General features: G+C 33.6%; 1 protein-coding gene across 2 annotated transcripts in view; it reads left to right on the top strand.

Moving 5' to 3' along the window:
• Positions 1–19,720, top strand: part of ZFC3H1 (zinc finger C3H1-type containing) — a 54,150-nt gene that overhangs the window by 12,979 nt on the left and 21,451 nt on the right. Inside the window, exons 3-19 of one of the 2 annotated variants that reach the window (XM_081593139.1) lie at positions 2,118–2,182; positions 4,651–4,846; positions 5,073–5,296; positions 6,659–6,782; positions 8,602–8,699; positions 9,955–10,164; positions 10,355–10,519; positions 11,611–11,748; positions 12,343–12,464; positions 12,877–13,026; positions 14,397–14,571; positions 14,814–14,945; positions 15,303–15,845; positions 15,931–16,040; positions 16,932–17,063; positions 17,170–17,291; positions 18,415–18,516. In XM_081593139.1, the coding sequence (XP_081449265.1) occupies positions 2,118–2,182; positions 4,651–4,846; positions 5,073–5,296; positions 6,659–6,782; positions 8,602–8,699; positions 9,955–10,164; positions 10,355–10,519; positions 11,611–11,748; positions 12,343–12,464; positions 12,877–13,026; positions 14,397–14,571; positions 14,814–14,945; positions 15,303–15,845; positions 15,931–16,040; positions 16,932–17,063; positions 17,170–17,291; positions 18,415–18,516 (2,808 nt within the window). Of the gene's footprint in view, positions 1–2,117; positions 2,183–4,647; positions 4,847–5,072; positions 5,297–6,658; positions 6,783–8,601; positions 8,700–9,954; positions 10,165–10,354; positions 10,520–11,610; positions 11,749–12,342; positions 12,465–12,876; positions 13,027–14,396; positions 14,572–14,813; positions 14,946–15,302; positions 15,846–15,930; positions 16,041–16,931; positions 17,064–17,169; positions 17,292–18,414; positions 18,517–19,720 lie in introns of both variants that reach the window. The other variant, XM_081593138.1, reaches the window with a different exon arrangement.

Here is a 19,720-nt window from a genome sequence, read left to right as displayed (position 1 = left end):
TCTTTGTGTGAAGCTGAGTTTATGGTCTGAAATTTATGGTTTGTGCTTGTTTTTCAGGTGACATTGTGCTCATTAGGTATCTGCCAGCTTAGTGGATAGTTCCTTTTACTTCCCTTACAGGGAGGTGCTGCCACCTTTATATAGAGAGCCTCGTCAACTAATAGACTTCGCCCAACTTAATGATTTTCTCTCATGTAGGAGGAAAGTTCAGTTCTTTTTACATTTATGATGGAAAGTCTGTCTTTTTTTTTTTCCTTGTTAATTTTTATGTAATAGTTATTACTATTCTGGTATTCTTTGAAGTATGGTCAGTTTTGCTATAAGGTGACATGCATTCCTGAAAATCACTACACTGTGGAATTACACAATAAAAACCACAGGGTTTATGGGCAAATCATGTCAGGGGAAAAAACACTCAAAAACCTTGTCAGTGGCACATAAAAAAAAAGATTGGAATCTAATAAAAGTGGTAGTGCAAGTTTACACATTAAATGGGTAAAAATGCCTGAAATACTATAATGTCACTTTACCTTGAAAAAGACCTAAAATATGCTGTGGAAGCAGCTCTACTTACAAGTTACTGTGAGTGGAGCAAGGGAGGTTATTTGAAATTGGACAGTAAATTGTAACACCAGATGGGGATGGGTGTGACTCATCACATATGTACATATGTACAGTGAACTGAAAAGCTGGCAGATTGCTCAGAGTTTGTGGGGTTTGTATATTCCTACATGGCTCCTACTAGGATCACCTGGGTGCAGCTTTCTGCATTCTCATAGTGTTTCTTGGACACAAATTGTATGTAAGCAAATGTGAAATTTGTATTGTCCTCAAATTATTTTCTAGTATGTCAATCATGTTGCAACAAATTCGTATTTCCAAAACAAGCATTATGGCAGAACTGACCTAACTCAAAGTTTGGTGGTTGCCTTCCATTTACTTTTATAGGGTAGTTGGTTAGTTCTATGTATTGAATAAGTTGCCTATTCTTTTACCAGTAGATCTTGAGCAATCAAGTTAAGATATTTGGAATACCGGCAGTGGTATTAACGGAAAAAAACCTAGGCTTGGAGCTTAGACTTAATTTGAATCCTAGCTTTGCAAATCCACTTGTTCATCTTGAGAGATTTTCTTAGTTTTTAACTTAATCTGCTTTAGCTATGAAAGAGTCTCAGTACCATTACATAGGTACTATAACTTTATTGCATGATTTGTAGAGCTGTCATAGATGAGATAATATCGTTGTTTAGTTGCTAAGTTGTGTCTGACTCTTCTGCAACCCCATAGACTGTAGCCTGCCAGGCTCCTCTTTCTGGGTTTTCCCAAGTAAGAATACTGGAGTGGGTTGCCATTTCCTTCTCCAGGGGATCTTCCCAAGCCCTGGGAAGTCGAATCCGCATCTCTTGCATTGGCAGGTGGATTCTTTACCACTGAGCCACCAGGGAAGCCCAGATTAGATAATACATAAGTAAGATTTTGTAATAATTAATCAGAAACATGGATCCAAGGCTAGAATTCTGGAAAATGTGTAGATGGACTTAATTTTGTTGTCATTTAATCTACTTCTGCAAATACTTTTCTGGATAAGTAGAGGACGTTTCTTCTTCTTCTTCTTCTTTTTTTTTTTTTTAGTACATTGTGGCAACCAGGGAAGTCCTGAGGACATTTCTTTAATAAATAAATCCAATACTGTCTCTAAATGTTTGAATTCATTTCAGCTTCAAAGGTCTGAATTAATCGTCATATATTCTTTTTTCTGTATTACCTATTTAGTAAGGAAGCTTTGTTTTTTGCCTGTCTACTCTAAATTCTGTTCTTATTTGAAATAATTATTTTTAATTCAGAAGTCATTTTTATCATAGTGCAGTTTTAATTTATATTTTAATATTTTGAATTATCTTTGTCTTATAACTTTTAGAAATGAGGCTGATGTGGCAAGTTTTTTCGGATTTTCATTCTGGCAACATTCTTTCCTTTTGGTTGAGAGATTGAGAAAAGGAAACCCTTTATTGAGACTTTTAAAAATAATTACTAGTATAAATGTCATGTAGCATTTTGTTTTAAATTGATTGTAGCAATCTTTTAAAGCATTCAAAGTATGCTGTTTTATTTTAAAGGATTAGAAGATAAGGAACAAAATTTAACCAGAAGAATTAGTGCCTCGGATATTCTATCTGAAAAGGTAAGATAATGCTTTGTGGGATTGGATATCTCTGTAGGACTGATTCTTGTTCTGCTTTACTCCATCCTTTTGAATGGAAAGTTCTGTCTTGTTTTTCACTTTTTTTTTTCATCATTGCTGTACCTCCATTTGGATATAATCCTTAAAGATAAAATCTGGAGAGCTTGGAATATCAATATCTCCACTGGATTCAATTAACATATTTAATTGAAATGCTATATGTATCTGTAGATAACTTTCTGCTTGTTTTTTGAAACTTTTAATTTTCTTCCAGACATTTTCATTTCTTTATTTTGGAGGATTATGCTGTGTGAGAAAGCTTTGAAGTTACACCTTGACCTGGTGTCCAATTCTAGTTCCTCTTAATAGCTGGGTGATCTTGTGTTAGCTGCTTAGGCTTTGCTTGCCTCTGTTTTCTTTTCTACAAAATGAGTTTAATGTCATCTGTTCTCTGGATTGTTGTGAGGTTCAGCAGGGTAAAGTGCAAGAGCATCAAGCACTGTGTTTGACATTTAATAGGTACTCACTGGGCCAAGCCTTTTGTTTGTTGAATTAGATATCTGAAATATCTTCAGTTTCTTCTGTTAAGATCTCAATTTCTTTCTATGAGTAAATTGAAATGATGAGAACAGCTTAGAAATTTTAGGTAAGAGACGGTCTTGAATTTAAGGTTGATAAAATAACAGATATACCCACAGGCATGCATGCATATATGTATGTATGGTTTTGAATATCCTAACAATAACTCTATAAGATAAGTTGACATTGTCTCTTACAGAAAAACTAAGGTTCCGATGTGTATATTAACTGACTTGCTTAAAGTTTTATAAGAATTAGATATCAGAGCAAGGAGTTTAAGTGAGGCTCAGTACTCTTCTTACTGATTAAGTAGCTGCTTTGAGTGACAGTATCAGTGGTCTCTTTCATTCCAAAAGGACAAGTAGCAAAAGATAATCAAAGACTTAAGTCTCAGTGGAACAGTGATGACAGCTTTATTTTAGTTAAACTCTGGATCAGCACTGTCCAATAGAATTTTCTATAATAATGGAAATATTCTATATCTACACTCCAGTATGGTAGCTATTAACCACATGTGCCTATTAATCATTTGGAATGTGACTAATGTGTCTGAGAAACTAAAGTTTTCATTGAATTTTAGTTAAATAGACACACATGACTTACTGGTTCCATTTTTTGGATAGCATGACTCTAGATCTTCAGTACCAAGCAGTAGAATTTGATATTTAAATGACTTAGAGTAAAAAAAGACTCATGATAATTTTTCAACTCATTTTTTACATATATTTCCCAAGAAAGCAAAGAGTAACTATATCCTGGTTTGGGTAAACTGAATTACCGAAATATGTGATGGTAGTTCAGTTAGGGATTTATAATAGTCTCTAGAAGGTTAAACCACTAGATAGACTCTACTGTTTTCTTTATGTTTAAGAATTAAATAATTTAATTTGATTTTTAAAGTATAATTACAATTCACTTACTAGTTAAGTGAGCCTTAACTTTTTTGAGTCTTAGCCTCTTTTTAGTTTCCCCTCCTTTTCTGTTTATACACATAAGGGAAAAACACGCATAGCTTTGTGTTGAACTTCAAGGAGTGGGGATGCCAAAGGACCCCCTTAATGCTCTCCCACCAAAGTCTCGTGGTCTTCAATCTAATACTTTTGCTTAGATTGCCCAAGATTTTCTGTTACATTTTAGCTAAAATGTACAGAATAGGTAATTTTTGAAATTAACTCAAAAAAAAAGAGAGTGAAAAAATAAAGAAAAAATGAAGGTTATTTCAATTGGAAAAAAGTTCTCAAACGTTTATTCCTAACCTGTTTCCCTGTTTTAGCTTCTCTGAAGAAGTCTTGGGTGTTAAAAATATTGTCGATACCAGATAAATGTCTGTACCTTTAAAACATAGAGTGCTCAAATATAAGCAAATCTTCACATATTTTTTCCTTCAAAACTGATTTGAAGAATTATAAAATATATTTTTAAAAGTTTGCAAATTTGAATCTTGACATTTCACTGTGCCTGTTCTGTGTAGTACTTGTAAGGCTAGTAGACATCCATGATTTATGGAACCACTTTGTTCTTGGGTCATTACCTCCCCTGCGTTGATTTCTTCTTGCATTCGCTGCCATCAGATTTCTACTCTTGTTTGGGAAGCAGTTAAATGCCAATCTCAAACTTTTTTTTCATCAGTTGTACCTTCCCCCTCTAGCCCTTCTCATGTATACATATACTCTCTACAGATTGATCTTCAGTTTGTATTATAGGGACTGAATTAAAGTATAGGGCTCCGGTAACTTATTCAGTTTCCTTATTTTATTTGTATTTACCGTTTAAGTATTTGTCTTAAAACTAACTTTAAATTCTGATCTTATAGCAGCTTTGACTTGGTAGTATGTCTAAAGTCAAATAATAGAATTTTAAAATGGCAACTGTTTCTTTTGTTAAAGAAGCTTGGTGAAGATGAAGAGGAGTTATCTGAACTGCAACTTCGTCTTTTGGCTCTTCAGTCAGCCAGTAAAAAATGGCAACAGAAAGAACAGCAGGTGATGAAAGAAAGTAAAGAAAAGTTGACTAAGACGAAAACTGTACAGCAAAAAGTTAAAACCAGTACAAAAACACATTCGGCCAAAAAAGTTAGCACTACAGGTGATCATTTCTATTAAACTCTTTTAATTGATTTCCTATATCAGTGTAGTTTCTAGATTTTAATTCAGAAAGTTTTCAGTTGGGGAATTATGTAGGGCCCTGAATAAAGGACAGTCCTGGATAAACAGAACTTAATAATAATTAAATAATTGTTAAAGCTTTGTTTTCTCTATCTTCTTGAAAATTCTAACTCTAATAGATGATGATGTTTCTATATTTTTTAAAGCTAAACAAGCATTGAGGAAGCAGCAAACAAAGGCGTGGAAGAAACTACAACAGCAAAAAGAACAGGAAAGACAGAAAGAAGAAGATCAGCGTAAGCAAGCTGAAGAAGAAGAGAGAAGGAAAAGAGAAGAAGAAATCAGAAAAATTCGAGATCTCTCAAATCAGGAGGAACAGTACAATCGATTTATGAAATTGGTTGGTGGAAAGAGGAGATCAAGAAGTAAAGTACGGAGTTCAAAAATACAAAATCAAAGTATTACTCAAATTTGAGTGTCCTTGTATTAGCTCATAAATTCAGTCAACTAGGAAAAAGTATTAAGTTCTTTTGTTTGATAGAGCTTGTTGTATATAAATAATTCCTTTGGGAAGAAGGGAAGGTAGGTTATAATTGAGAATGAATTGTTTTTATAGTTATAGATGCTAGAAATAGAAGAAGTAGACTAAAATTATGATTAGAAAAGCCTCCCTTTGGCTTTTGTGTCCTTTTCTATTTAGAAGAAAGAAGCATTCCTGAGTTGAAATGAGAATTTATTCTTAAAATTACTATTCCCTTTTAGTTTTCCATTGTTTAGTAATACAGAATTAGAAATGTATCATAATTAGTTGATATGGACTATTTTTAAGAAAGTTAAATCATCATATCATAATAGCCTTAGTGCATGTGGCTACTTTAGTTATCAAGCATTTGTGAACCTTTATTATGTATAAGTCATTGATAATGACTGGATGAGTCATTGCCTTTTATGGCTGGTGTCAGGAAGTAAACTGGAGATTTAATATTGATCTGGTGCTATTAGCAGCGACAAATTTCAGAATTCTGAGCTTTGAGACTACACTTGCATGTGTGTTAGCATGTGTGTTACTGATATTAAAGAATAGAGGGATATTAAAGAGTAAGAGCTCTTTAACTGTAGGGAGTCAAGGGTTAGATTTGTTTAAGTAAGGAATTTATAAGTGTTCATACTTTGAGCTTCCAAAAAGTACTTTGATGGAATCTTTTTACAGAAAAGTATTGTACATTATTTGTATCCATTTGGATAGGTTTTGCTGATTTTTAATTTCTTATAAACTGTCTCTGAGTGGAGATTGCAAGAAGTGAAAAAAAAGAAAACACCATACAAGTATATGACCAAGAGTTTTTAGTTTTCATTAATTTATTCATAATTGGAATGTTAATGGTGTATTCAGGCAATATTCTAAATAAAGCCTGATTACATAATACTTGAATTCATTTATCTGATTTCTTAATTTTCAGAGAGAGGCCATTAGTATTTCTGATCTTGGTGTCATCTTACTTTCTAGAGGAATAGCTGATTATTTAGTGGCTCAGCTCACTGAGGGATTTCATCTGTACATATAGTACTTCCTAGCTTCATTTTCTGTCTGACAGTTATAAAATGTCAGCCACAATGTACCTATCATGTATATTGAGTTTCCCAGATCAGACATGATAGTTCTAACTGGATCATCATATTTTTGATACTGTTCTATGTAAAAGATAACTATTAATTGTTTTATAATTTTGAGCCTAAGAATAGACTAAGACAGAAAATGTTGTGAAACTAAAAATAAATCTTGTATAATTAGTCTTCAGATCCTGACCTGAGACGATCCTTAGATAAGCAAGCTACTGATAGTGGAGGAGGCATTTATCAATATGATAACTATGAAGAAGTTGCTATGGATACAGATAGTGAAACCAGTTCTCCAGGTATGAGCTAAAACTTAAAACATTTGTACATTCACAATTATTAAGTAGAAAATGGTCAAGAAGGTACCCGAAACATTGAAAGAAATGTGTAATGAAAGTAAAATTTGCTGGTAGACATTATTTGGTGTATAAATACTTCAAAAACAAACCTCAAACTGTAGTATTAACCTTTATTTTCTAGTATTTCTTCCTATATAGTATTCTAATAAATAGGCAGTACTCTGCTGTTAACTGTTTGATCTAAGAAGTGAATATTGTGGGAAAGGTGAGAACACTGCTTTAAAAAACAAACGAACAAAGAAATCTTTCTTTATTCTTAAGTATCTTTATGTCTAAGGCATTCTTCATTTTAGTCAAAAAAAGAGATCTTTCTTTTGTTCAGGCTTCTTTTCTCCAGCTGCTGCTGATTCTTTGCAGGAATAGAGAGATGGAAAGTGATACTAGTGGTGCCTTAGGATCAGCTGGTTATAACTGTTAGGGCTATACCTCGGTTAGAGTGCACATTTTAGAATGTGGCCATCCTTGAGAGTTAGAGACTTGCTTTAGTTGATTTTCAGGAGTAATGGACTGTGAAAGACCTATCCTCTTACTAATTAAAGCTATCCTCTTACTAATTAAAACACACAAGAATGAGGCAGACAACAAAATGCCATTAGTGTTCTGGAAACTAGAATACTTACTTGCAAAGTCATATGATCAGTGTGTTTCTTCCAGTGGTTGTATTGTGAGACCAAATGAAACTAGAATTCCACTTTAGTGTGTCTAGAGAGAAGGCAAAATCTATATGATTTGGTAATGTTTAGCAAAAGCTCATTTTCACGTTATAATGTTTAGGTTCATATTTAATAATCTTGTATTTTCATGTCATAATTCTCTTTGGTCAGCCTTTACTTATTTCTAAGTTCTTGGAAATGATTCATTGTAGTTCTCAAAAATTGACATTATTATTACTCTAATAATTTTATGATTTACCCTTTAGAAGAATTTTGTAAAAAAATAATATAAAAAAATTAATCAAATGTCATCATTTGGGTCACAAATCAGCTCCATGTAAGTCATGTGGTTAATACTCATATTGACTTGAAAGACCACTGGGACAAAGAAGAAATGTTAAGTTTCCCTAAGGTTATATGGTTTAAGGGTAGCAAGAATAATCCTCAAATCTGTAAGATTTCAATGAGTCTTAAGAAACCACTGAGGGTAAAATAAGCAGTTATTTTAATCTGCTACCAAGGAAAAAAATGCTAACAATTTAACTGAGATGCATCAGTAACTATTTCAGAATTACTGAATTTGAAAAAAAATGTATACTTTAATGATTAAATGCAATAGGTAATTCTTTTCATTCCTAGTCCTGTTTGCTTTCTCTCCAATTTAAATAGTCCATTTCTTCACTTTTCTTCACATTAAGGGAGGAATGGAGTCACCACATCACTGTTTTTCTTTGCTTATGATACTTTGGCAGATTCAGGGGAATTTTTTGTTTTATTATTTCTTAAAAAGGTATGTTTTTTTCCAAAAAGCAATAAAAGCCTTTCCTGCTTTATTCCAGTTTACCACCAGTAGGTGAAAAGTAGAACAAAATAGAAAAGTTTTCAAGGGACTAAATATCAGCTTAAGTGGATGGCTAACTTTATAGTGACATAAGAACAATTATAAATAGGCAGAGGTAGTCTCATGGAGGTTAAGTATTTTATTGGAGATTAGTACAGTCTCACTTGTACTTTGCTTAGATGCAGTTGTATGTCTTCAAAAATATTATAAATTTATTCCTGTTGAATATATGTTATTAAACTCCTATAAAAAATTTTTTTAACAGCTCCTTCACCAGTGCAACCACCATTCTTCTCTGAATGTTCATTGGGGTATTTTTCTCCAGCACCATCTATTTCTTTGCCTCCACCACCTCAGGTTTCTGTAAGTGAGGATTGGTATGATTTCTCAGAAAGTTTTGTTGCCTTGTGTCTTTTGTTTTGTTTTGAAAAGCTGGCATGTAATTAATAGTTAGGTTTGAGAGCATAAAGTCTGCTTGCCAGAATTAATAGCCATGAAATCTATGGTATATTAGTTATTGGCAGGGTATCGATCTGGTAGATTTTTTCATAGCTAATTTTAGTCTCATGTTGGACTTTCTTTCAATACTTAGCATGTTTCCTTCTTTCTTTTTGCTCCTCAGAAAATGTATTCTTAAACAGAATAAGAATCATCTATTATTTTGGATTTTTTTAGAGGGTAATTGGGATTTAAGTGCATTTAAAGTGCTTCTAGAAACTTTTTCCTTTCTCGTCTTTTGATTATATAGTTGTTTTTAATTTGAAAATTCAGTAAAGGAAAAGCATTGACTAGTTAAAGAAAAGTTAATTTCTTTTCAACCTACTTTTGAAAGAACTGCCAGTCCCCTGTTAAAAAAAGAAAGAAAAAAAAAAGGAAGTGGGGGAATCACAAAGTCATTTGTAAGTTTTCTCTAGACTGAGAGAACCTGGAGCTCACACTGATTCTCTCTTAATGGGTTAGTAGGAACTTTGCTATTTCACAGTTCCTAGGCAGACACCTGGTGTCCTCCTGGGAAGTTTAAGATGAGGGGAATATTAGAGTAGAGAGTGAGAGGGAAACATTTTTTCTTTCTTCCTTAAATTGTTTTAAATGCCAAGAGAAATATTGGAAGGTCTTTGAAGCAAAAATGTGTGCAAATTCAGGAATTTGGGTAAAATTAACTACCTTTATAGATGACCTCTAAGAAGCCATTTCACAAGGATTTTATGAGGGTAGTGGTGGTGATTTCTCATATTTAATGCTTGATATACTCTAGACTGTTCCCATCTAGAATCCCTTTGGTTCCTAATTTTTAATTTTTACTTAAATATCTGTTTGTTTTCAGGTAGTCATCTAGAGAGAGAGATCTGTAAAATTTGATATCTCTGTCATGAAGTTCATAAATTAAATTACAGCTGATTTTAACTTTTTGTAAAAATTAGGCTTTTTCTTGGCTGAATATTGAATTTGGGTTAGTTTTGAGATTTCCAGTATACTTAGTTCACTTATTCTTACAGTAAAGTAATAACCTGATGTTTACCTTTTTCTAATTTGACATTGCTGTAGAGATAAACGCTTGGAATGAGTAAAATTTGCATGGTAATTATTATTTCTTCTTTTTTTTTTTTAAATTAACTAGTCTGTACCACCTTTGAGCCAGCCTTACGTGGAAGGCTTGTGTGTTTCTCTTGAACCTCTACCTCCTCTACCACCTTTACCACCTCTTCCACCTGAAGATCCAGAACAACCTCCAAAACCACCTTTTGCAGATGAGGAAGAAGAGGAGGAAATGCTGCTTCGAGAAGAGCTACTTAAATCTCTAGCGAATAAAAGAGCTTTCAAGCCAGAGGTAATTTAGGTACCTGAACCTCTAGGTGGTGCTGTTGAGCTAGTTTTAGGTAGGACTACTCAGCTAGTTTGGGATTTATTGGGCTTTTCAGTAAAGTAGGGATAAGTTTGTTAACTAACTTCCTTAACACCTTTAAAGATGACAGAAATTTCATTTAAAATTGCTTCATATCTGTCTCTTCCTTCTTTAGGAAACATCCAGTAATAGTGACCCACCTTCACCTCCAGTTCTGAACAATTCACAGCCTATGCCAAGAAGCAATCTATCCATAGTCAGTATTAATACAGTGTCTCAGCCTAGGATACAAAACCCAAAGTTTCACAGAGGACCTCGTCTTCCACGAACTGTGATCTCGGTAAAAACAAAATAATTAGTCCCTACTCTTACTTTAATATCTTGTGAGAAATTTGTATGCAGTTTTGCTGTCCTGTTCCCTGCCTCTAGTTTATTATATACAAACATACTTATTTTTATTTATTAGTAGTGAAATGGGAGCAGCTTTTTCACTTGAAAACTGGTAGAGTTTAATTATAATATTTTTGGGAAAGCATTATTTTCATCTGAGACGTATTCTTTCCCCTGCCGTTTCCTCAACTTTTGTTTTATATAAATTGGTCCTTTTAGACTTTTCATCTATTCTAGAGTCAGTTTTAGCAAATTATAGTTTTTCCTATCATTGCTCATATTTTTTCAGTTAATGACTATACTATAATGGAAGAATTTATAATGTTTTTCAGTTTTTGTTAAAGAATTGAAATGACAGTTTCTTTCTACTTTGTTTTCTAATGACTTTGAAATAAATGTGGAGGAGGAAATGGCAACCCACTCCAGTATTCTTGCCTAGAGAATCCCATGGACAGAGGAGCCTGGTGGGCTGCTGTCCATAGGGTTGCACAGAGTCAGACATGACTGAAGCGACTTACCATGCATGCATGCATGCATAAAATAAATGAACCAAAGCCAAGTTGAAATCTTGCCTCTGTTAGGTAAACATATCCTCTGTATATCCTTTACGTACACATGAAAGCCATTAAGTTTTATTAGTAATAATGTGGAATTACTATTTTATCTCTGACTTTAAAAGGTTAGTCTAGATTACATTATGTTTCTTTATAGAAAGTTGGTTAAAATAAAACTTAATGAAGGAAGATGATAGTAGTATCTAGAATATTTCATTTTAGTGTATAGAATATAGAATATTTTAAGTTTTGGTGTATCAGTAAAATATAGAATCTTTTATATTTTTGTGTATCTGGAGTGGGACAAAGTCGGTCAATTAATGCAATATAAACCATAGACTGTCTGCTTGGAACCTGTTATTTTTATGAATTTAAATTCATACAGATCAAGTGACTTGTTCACTGTCGTGAAGCTAATTGTGGTAGAGCTAAGAAAAGGATAATGATACATTTGTTGTCAAGAATAACAAATATATTGGCTTTGCAGCTTCCAAAGCATAAATCAGTGGTTGTAACACTAAATGATTCAGATGATAGTGAATCTGATGGAGAGGCGTCCAAGTCAACTAATAGTGTTTTTGGTGGATTGGAGTCTATGATTAAAGAAGCAAGACGAACTGCTGAGGTAATTAAGTGCAGTAATGAAAGATGGAAAGATTTATTGATAGTAAAATTTGCTTGTTTTTCCTAAAAACTAGACCTTGGAGGTTTAGATTTTTTAATATATTGAATTATGGAAATATTTTTATGTACTTGTATTATTGAGTTTATATAATGAAGTGTGTATAAATTTAGATAGATTTAACTATTTAAAAAGCCGTTTTGTCTCCAGACTAATCCTTTCAAAATAGTAAAATAGTGTGGATAATTGTCCTCTGTACTAAGGAAATTTATTGGTTTGCAATTGTGTTATATTACCAAAAAATAGTTTTACTGAAGTGTGTGATCTAAGTGCAACTTCTGTCCCTATTTGTAACTGCAGCATTTGTTTAGATATGAAATAGTTCAGTTATTTTTAAACCGTAGGTCTTGACTGCTTAGTGGATTGTACAGTTAATTGGTGGTTAAAGGCCAGCGTTGTTTTTTTTTTAAAGGAATAGAAAATAATGATGAAGATATTTATTTCTAAATATATAGATGTGTACTAGATAATGTGAAATATATATCTGAGTTGGGGTTCTGAAAGTTTTTAATCTGGTTGACTTCAAATGTTTTCTAGCAAGCTTCAAAACCGAAAGTACCTCCAAAATCTGAAAAAGAGAATGATCCCATGCGAACACCTGAAGCTCTGCCTGAAGAAAAGAAGATTGAGTATAGATTGTTAAAGGAAGAGATTGCCAAGTAAGTAGCATTTTATGTAGTTTGCTTTAAAGGTGTGTGCTGTTTGCAACACTTAATTTGAATAGAGTTTATTGGCATTGGGAAATGAAGATGATGCTTTTATCCAAGATGAAGAAGAGTTAATGTTTTTATAAGTTGCACAGGAGGGGGAGCCAGATGATCATCTATAAACTTGAATGCAGTCAGTAATGCACTGAAATACAGACAGCCTAGAAATAAATAAATGCTGTTATAAGGAGAACTACACCATCAGCGTTGGATGCCAACTTGGGTCATGCATATTGGTCATCATTGTTATTAGTCAGTGTTAGTCGCTTAATACTTTTACTTTATTTTATGAAAAAGAATACATCTTTAAAAAATAATTTCATTTTTTGGGGGAATAATTTTCAATCTTTATTGATTATTTTAGTCGTGAGAAACAGCGTTTGATTAAGTCAGATCAACTGAAGACAAGCTCATCATCCCCAGCAAACTCTGATGTAGAAATTGATGGGATTGGCAGGATAGCATTGGTTACTAAGCAGGTTACAGATGCAGAAGCAAAGCTTAAAAAACATAGGTGAGTCTCATTATCTGATTATACTGCATGTATCAAAATGTTCTATATTAGAAGGATGTATTTTTGTGCTGTGTGTCAATAATAAGTACACTGTATGATTACTACTTCATACTTGGTTGACCTAGAGAGGCTATCATTTTGTGGAATTGTCCATTTACAGTACATAAAGTAATAGTATTATATTTAAACAAAAATACCAAGACTTCAAAAGAGTTTTCTTTAGATTTATGTATGGCCTATTCATTGCTAAAATGAAACTCTTTGTTTTGGAATTTTCTTTAAAACCTCTGGCACGTTTTTAAAAATACCTTTATTGGAAGCATATTTTTATTGTTAAAAGTAGACTTAATTGTTTGGAATAAGTCATTACTTAGTGTGTTCAGTAAGACATATGGTCAAATATTGTGTTATTATAAAAACTATGATATGCAATAACCTTATGATGTATCCACAATGTTATATGCAGTAACACTAAGATGTATTAAGGCTCATAGATGAACTACTGTGGTGACCATAAATCTCTAAGGAAATGGTATGGTATGTATATTTTAAAGAAAACTAAAATAAATTCATTTAGATTCTGTTTCTTTAATAACTTTCATAACAAATGAAAAGATTTTTAAAAATTGTCTTTCTGTTCCCCATCCTTTTTATCACATATTTATCACATATCCTCTGTTTTTATGATTCATTCTAGATGTCAGTTGTTGTGACTGTTTAAAATGTGGTATCTTTCTGGGAAAGATGCTTGTTTTTTAGCCATAATATTCACTAGTTGAAAAGATGGAAATCTGTATCCATAAATTTTTCTTTCTGTCCTGATGTTTACTTCTTAAGTTCACACTTGTAAGTTAATTAAATGTGCTTGTTTATGTTTATTAGATGTTTATTTGTGTTTTTATTAGGAGCATTATAAATGAAACCAACATAAGAATTTTCTGTCTTAAGTCCTGGTTTTTCAGGAGTTATTTAGGGCTATGTTGAAATTTACTGTTGATAGCTTTTCAGCTATAATTCACATTACTCAGACTTGTAAATTCCCTGGTGGTCCAGTGGTTAGAACTCTGTGCTTTATTCCTGAGGGCCCAGGTTCAACACCTGGCTGTGGATGTGGAGCTAAGATCCCACAAACCAAATGGTGGAGCCAGGAAAAGATTAACCATTAGTTGCTTTCATAAAATTTAACAGTGTGTATCTGAATACTTGTGTGATTGATGAATATGAAGATATTTATCCTTTTAAATATTTACCTCTCTGTATCATGAACATAATTTTTAAAATGAGCTATTACTTTGTATAAGTTTTTTATTCTGATGATGTTAGTCCACTAGTTTAGAAAAACATTAATAATTTTGTTATTTCCCAATTAGGATTCTCTTGATGAAAGATGAATCTGTTTTAAAGAATCTAGTACAGCAAGAAGCTAAGAAGAAAGAATCTGTTCGAAATGCTGAAACAAAAATTACAAAACTTACAGAGCAGCTTCAGGCAACAGAGAAAATTCTCAGTGTCAACAGAATGTTTTTGAAGAAGCTTCAGGAACAGGTAGTGTTCTTCTTTTTTAATTCAAATATTGTAGTCTCATGTTTACTACACATTTTTATGGGCCAAATTTTTAATAAAACCATAAACCAAAGCTATCAAAATATATAACCTATATATTGTTCTTCATTGAGACATAATGTTAGCACATTTCTAATTTTCAGTTGAATACCCTAAAGCTATTATGTTTATGAAGGTATTGCCTCTCCTAAGATTTACATTTTCAGAATTACCCTTTATTTCAGATTCACAGAGTTGAACAACGTGTTACAATTAAGAAAGCTTTGACTCTGAAGTATGGAGAAGAACTTGCTCGGGCAAAGGCAGTGGCTAGTAAAGAAATAGGAAAACGTAAACTGGAACAAGATCGCCTTGGAGTAAGTTGTTTGTAGAAATATTTTATGTTTGAAAAGGAGAAGGTTTTAATAATTCTTTTGGGGGTAAGAGATGCATGAAAAATTCAAGGTTTTTCCCTGCATATTCAAAGAGGAAAAGATTAAAGCTTTGTTTTTAAATGACATCCACACTTTTGGAAGCTTATTTTTTTATTTTTATTTTTTGTTTTTTATGCATCATAAATTAGCAAATCTGTTGGAGGCTTTTGTTAAGCTGTTTTATTCTTGTTATTGACTTAGTTTTATAATGTCGGCATTGTTGGGATAGCACAATTATCTTAACAAAAATTGTTTATAAAATCATAGCAATGTAAAATATTGATATCATTTTCCCCCTAGCCAAACAAAATGATGAGACTGGACAATTCTCCAATATCAAGTCCAAGAAGGCATTCAGCAGAACTAATTGCTATGGAAAAAAGACGGTTACAAAAGCTAGAATATGAATATGCCCTGAAAATTCAGAAACTAAAAGAAGCCAGGGCCCTAAAAGCAAAGGAACAACAAAATATTGCTCCACTTGTGGAAGAAGAAGCTGAATTTTCTTTACCTCAACCCTCACTTCATGATCTGACTCAAGATAAATTAAGTCTGGACACTGAAGAAAATGATGTTGATGATGAGATTCTGTCTGGTTCAAACAGAGAAAGAAGAAGATCTTTCTTAGAATCCAATTCTTTTACTAAACCTAACCTTAAGCACACTGATACACCTAACAAAGAATGTATAAACAAACCTGCTAAGAATACAGTAGAAAAACCAGAACTTTTTCTAGGGTTAAAAATTGGTGAATTGCAGAAATTATATTCAAAAGCTGACAGCTTAAAACAACTGATTTTAAAAACCACCACAGGCATTTCAGACAAGGTTTTGCATGGTCAGGTAACCGAACATTTCATATTCTTTATGAAATCTAGAATTCACCCTACCCTTATTTGCTTTTTGAAATTGCTGTTTTCTTTTGCAGGAGATTTCTGTGGATGTGGATTTTGTGACAGCACAGAGTAAAACAACAGAAGTGAAGCCATGTCCGTTCAGACCCTACCATAGTCCCCTTCTAGTTTTTAAGTCTTACAGGTATTGAAGAAAGATTCAGTAAGCTTGAGTTTCAGGACTGCTCCTTGTTCTTAATAATGTCTTAATCTTTAATGTTTGATGACAGTGAAAAAAGTTGAATAAAGATCACTCAAAAAACAAGCTTGTCATTTTAGGAGATACAGAGATTTAGGTGCTTTGTTGTAGGACTTGAACCAAACAGGAACTGAGAGTTAATTCACACTTGGGTTTATTAATTCTTATCAAATACTAATTTCTGGCTACTGATGGAATTGTGGAGAATTCTGAATTAATATCTGTTAAGGATTTTAGGAAAAGTAACTGAGAGAGATTCTTATGTGAATTTTTAATTTTGCTTTTTAATTATACTGTTGCTTTAAAGAATACATTAGCTAGCTTTCATAAAATTGATTTGACATTTTCAGATGATTAACTTCGTCAGGTTGTTTTTTTTTTTTTGAGACTCTTTAGAAGCTGTGTAACTGTTAAATTGGTATGATTTTATTAGAATCTGTGAAACTGTTAAATTGGTATGATTTAATCATAAAATTGTGAAGCACCTACCAGGTAGTATAGACTTTTTCTTTGGTTTTTTGGGTGGCTGGTAATATGTAGAAGAAATACCAATGTTATATAGCATTTTATTATGTGGTAAGAAAACACTACTTTAAAAACCCTAGGATATTTTTGTTCTTTGTTTTCTATTTCAGGTATTTTATGTCCTGAGTGTAGAAGTAGTTTGTCCTTATGACTTGATATTCTGATTGTTTTCTAGAGTTAATTTTAGTATTAAGTAATTAGATAAATAGTAAACTCAAAGTATAGACACTTTAATTGAGAAAAAAAAAATGAAAAAATTTAAAATTTTCTCAGGACTGTTTATGGAGCATCATTATGTGCCTCTCTTCTTAGATTTAGTCCATACTATCGAACCAAGGAAAAACTTCCCCTAAGCTCAGTATCATACAGTAATATGATCGAACCGGATCAGTGTTTCTGCCGTTTTGATTTAACAGGAACATGTAATGATGATGATTGTCAGTGGTGAGTAGTTTTTATTTGTGAATATTTTATAATTTGAAAGCCAGTCTTGGTCATTTAGCTTTGATATATACGTGATTATCTTTTCTGTGTTGTTATTTTATTTTAGGCAGCATACACAAGACTATACACTTAGCCGAAAACAGCTATTCCAGGACGTTCTGTCATATAATCTGTCTTTGATTGGTTGTTCAGAAGGAAGCGCTGATGAAGAAATTGCTGCTGCAGCAGGTTTTAAAGACCTCTTGTTTCCCAAGTGAAAATTGAATTTAGGCAATTTATACGTTTTATATTCAGTTGTTGGTATCTTTAAATAGCTATAAAAATTCAACACAGTTATCTATGACACCTTATCTAGATCTGCTCTGTCCAGTACAGTAGTCACTAAAGTAAAACTTCCTCAGGTACTCTAGCCACATTTCAGTTGCTTAGCAGCCACTCTAGAGCTCAGTCGTGGTCAGTAGCTTACCAGTAAGACAGTGCAGATGTGGCATGTTTCCGTTAGTGAAGGAAATTCTTCACAGAGCTCATCTAACCATTTCAGTTTAAAAAGAATATGTTAACGTGGTTGTTAGAACTTTTACTGATGATTTAAAAATAGACTCTTTTTATTCTTTTTAGAAATAGAGATTGGAAGTTGAGATAACTGTAGGTTCAAATTCTACAATGAAATATAAAAGAACTTTATACAGTTTGACATTGTAGAAAGCATAGATTACTGTCAGACACGGTGTGTAAATGTTGTTAAGCTTTTCCCCACAGTTAGTGCCAAATATTAAACCTTAAACTACAAGTCTTTTGGAAGTAAGGAAATTAATGTTCGTTAAATTCAGTATCAGAGAAGGCAATGGCAACCCACTCCAGTACCTGTGCCTGGAAACTCCCATGGACGGAGAAGTCTGGTAGGCTGTAGTCCATGGGGTCGCGAAGAGTCGGACATGACTGAGCGACTTGACTTTCACTTTTCACTCTCATGCATTGGAGAAGGAAATGGCAACCCACTCCAGTGTTCTTGCCTGGAGAGTCCCAGGGACAGAGGAGCCTGGTGGGCTGCTGTCTATGGGGTTGCACAGAGTTGGACACGACTGAAGCTACTTAGCAGCGGCAGCAGCAAATTCAGTATAATCACAATTCTTAGTGATTGTAACAAAACAATCTATTTGGGTGCGTGATATGGTAGAGTTTGCTGTATTAGTTGAGATAATGTAGGCCTTGCCCTTTAGAACCAATAGATGTTTTTGACTAGTACCTTTAATTTTTAAACTATTCTTTTCTTCATACTCTTTAATTAGCCTCATCTCTGTAATCTGTGTTTTTTATACTTTTCATGAAGATAACATTGCTCTAATTTCAGAAAAATACGTTGAGAAACTTTTTGGAGTAAACAAAGATCGAATGTCAATGGACCAGATGGCTGTTCTCCTTGTGAGCAATATCAATGAAAGTAAAGGCCATAGTAAGTATATATATAATCAGTCTGATTTCGGTGTTGACCATCTGGTGATGTACATGTGTAGACTCTTCTCTTGTGTTGTTGGAAGAGGTTGTTGGCTATGACCAGTGCGTTCTCTTGGCAGAACTCTATTAGCCTTTGCCCTGCTTCGTTTTGTACTCCAAGGCCAAATTTGCCTGTTGCTCCAGGTGTTTCTTGACTTCCTCGTTTTGCATTCCAGTCCCCTATAATGAAAAGGACATCTTTTTTTGGGTGTTAGTTCTAGAAGGTCTTGTAGGTCTTCACAGAACTGTTCAACTTCACCTTCTTCAGTGTTACTGGTTGGGGCATAGGCTTGGATTACTGTGGTATTGAATGGTTTGCCTTGGAAACAAACAGAGGTCATTCTGTCATTTTTGAGATTGCGTCCAAGTACTGCATTTTGGACTCTTTTGTTGACTATGATGGCTACTCCATTTCTTCTAAGGGATTCTTGCCCACAGTAGTAGATATAATGGTCATCTGAGTTAAATTCACCCACTCCAGTCCATCTTAGTTCGCTGATTCCTAGAATGTTCATGTTCCTGTTTGGCCACTTCCAATTTGCCTTGATTCATGGACCTAACATTCCATGTGCCTATGCAATATTGCTCTTTACAGCATCGAACCTTGCTTCTATCACCAGTCCCATCCACAACTGGGTGTTGTTTTTGCTTTGGCTTCATCCCTTCATTCTGTCTGGATTTATTTCTCCACTGATCTCCAGTAGCATATTGGGCACCCACACTAAACTGTGGAAAATTCTGAAAGAGGTGGAAATACCAGACCACCTGTCCTGCCTCTTGAGAAACCTGTATGCAGGTCAGGAAGCAACAGTTAGAACTGAACATGGAACAACAGACTGGTTCCAAATAGGAAAAGGAGTACTTCAAGGCTGTATATTGTCACCATGCTTATTTAACTTACATGCAGAGTACATCATGAGAAATGCTGGGCTGGATGAAGCACAAGCTGGAATCAAGATTGCCAAGAGAAATATCAATAACCTCAGATATGCAGATGACACCACCCTTATGGCAGAAAGTGAAGAAGAACTAAAGAGCCTCTTGATGAAAGTAAAAGAGGAGAGTGAAAAAGTTGGCTTAAAGCTCAACATTCAGAAAACTAAGATCATGGCATCCGGTCCCATCACTTCATGGCAAATAGATGGGGAAACAGTGGAAACAGT

The sequence above is a fragment of the Giraffa tippelskirchi genome, chromosome 4 (genome assembly GCF_054371585.1).
Source record: "Giraffa tippelskirchi isolate mGirTip1 chromosome 4, T2T-mGirTip1v1.2.pri, whole genome shotgun sequence".
Lineage (NCBI taxonomy): Eukaryota > Metazoa > Chordata > Mammalia > Artiodactyla > Giraffidae > Giraffa > Giraffa tippelskirchi.
Note: the sequence above shows the minus strand (reverse complement) of the source record. Positions and strands in the feature narration are given on the sequence as shown.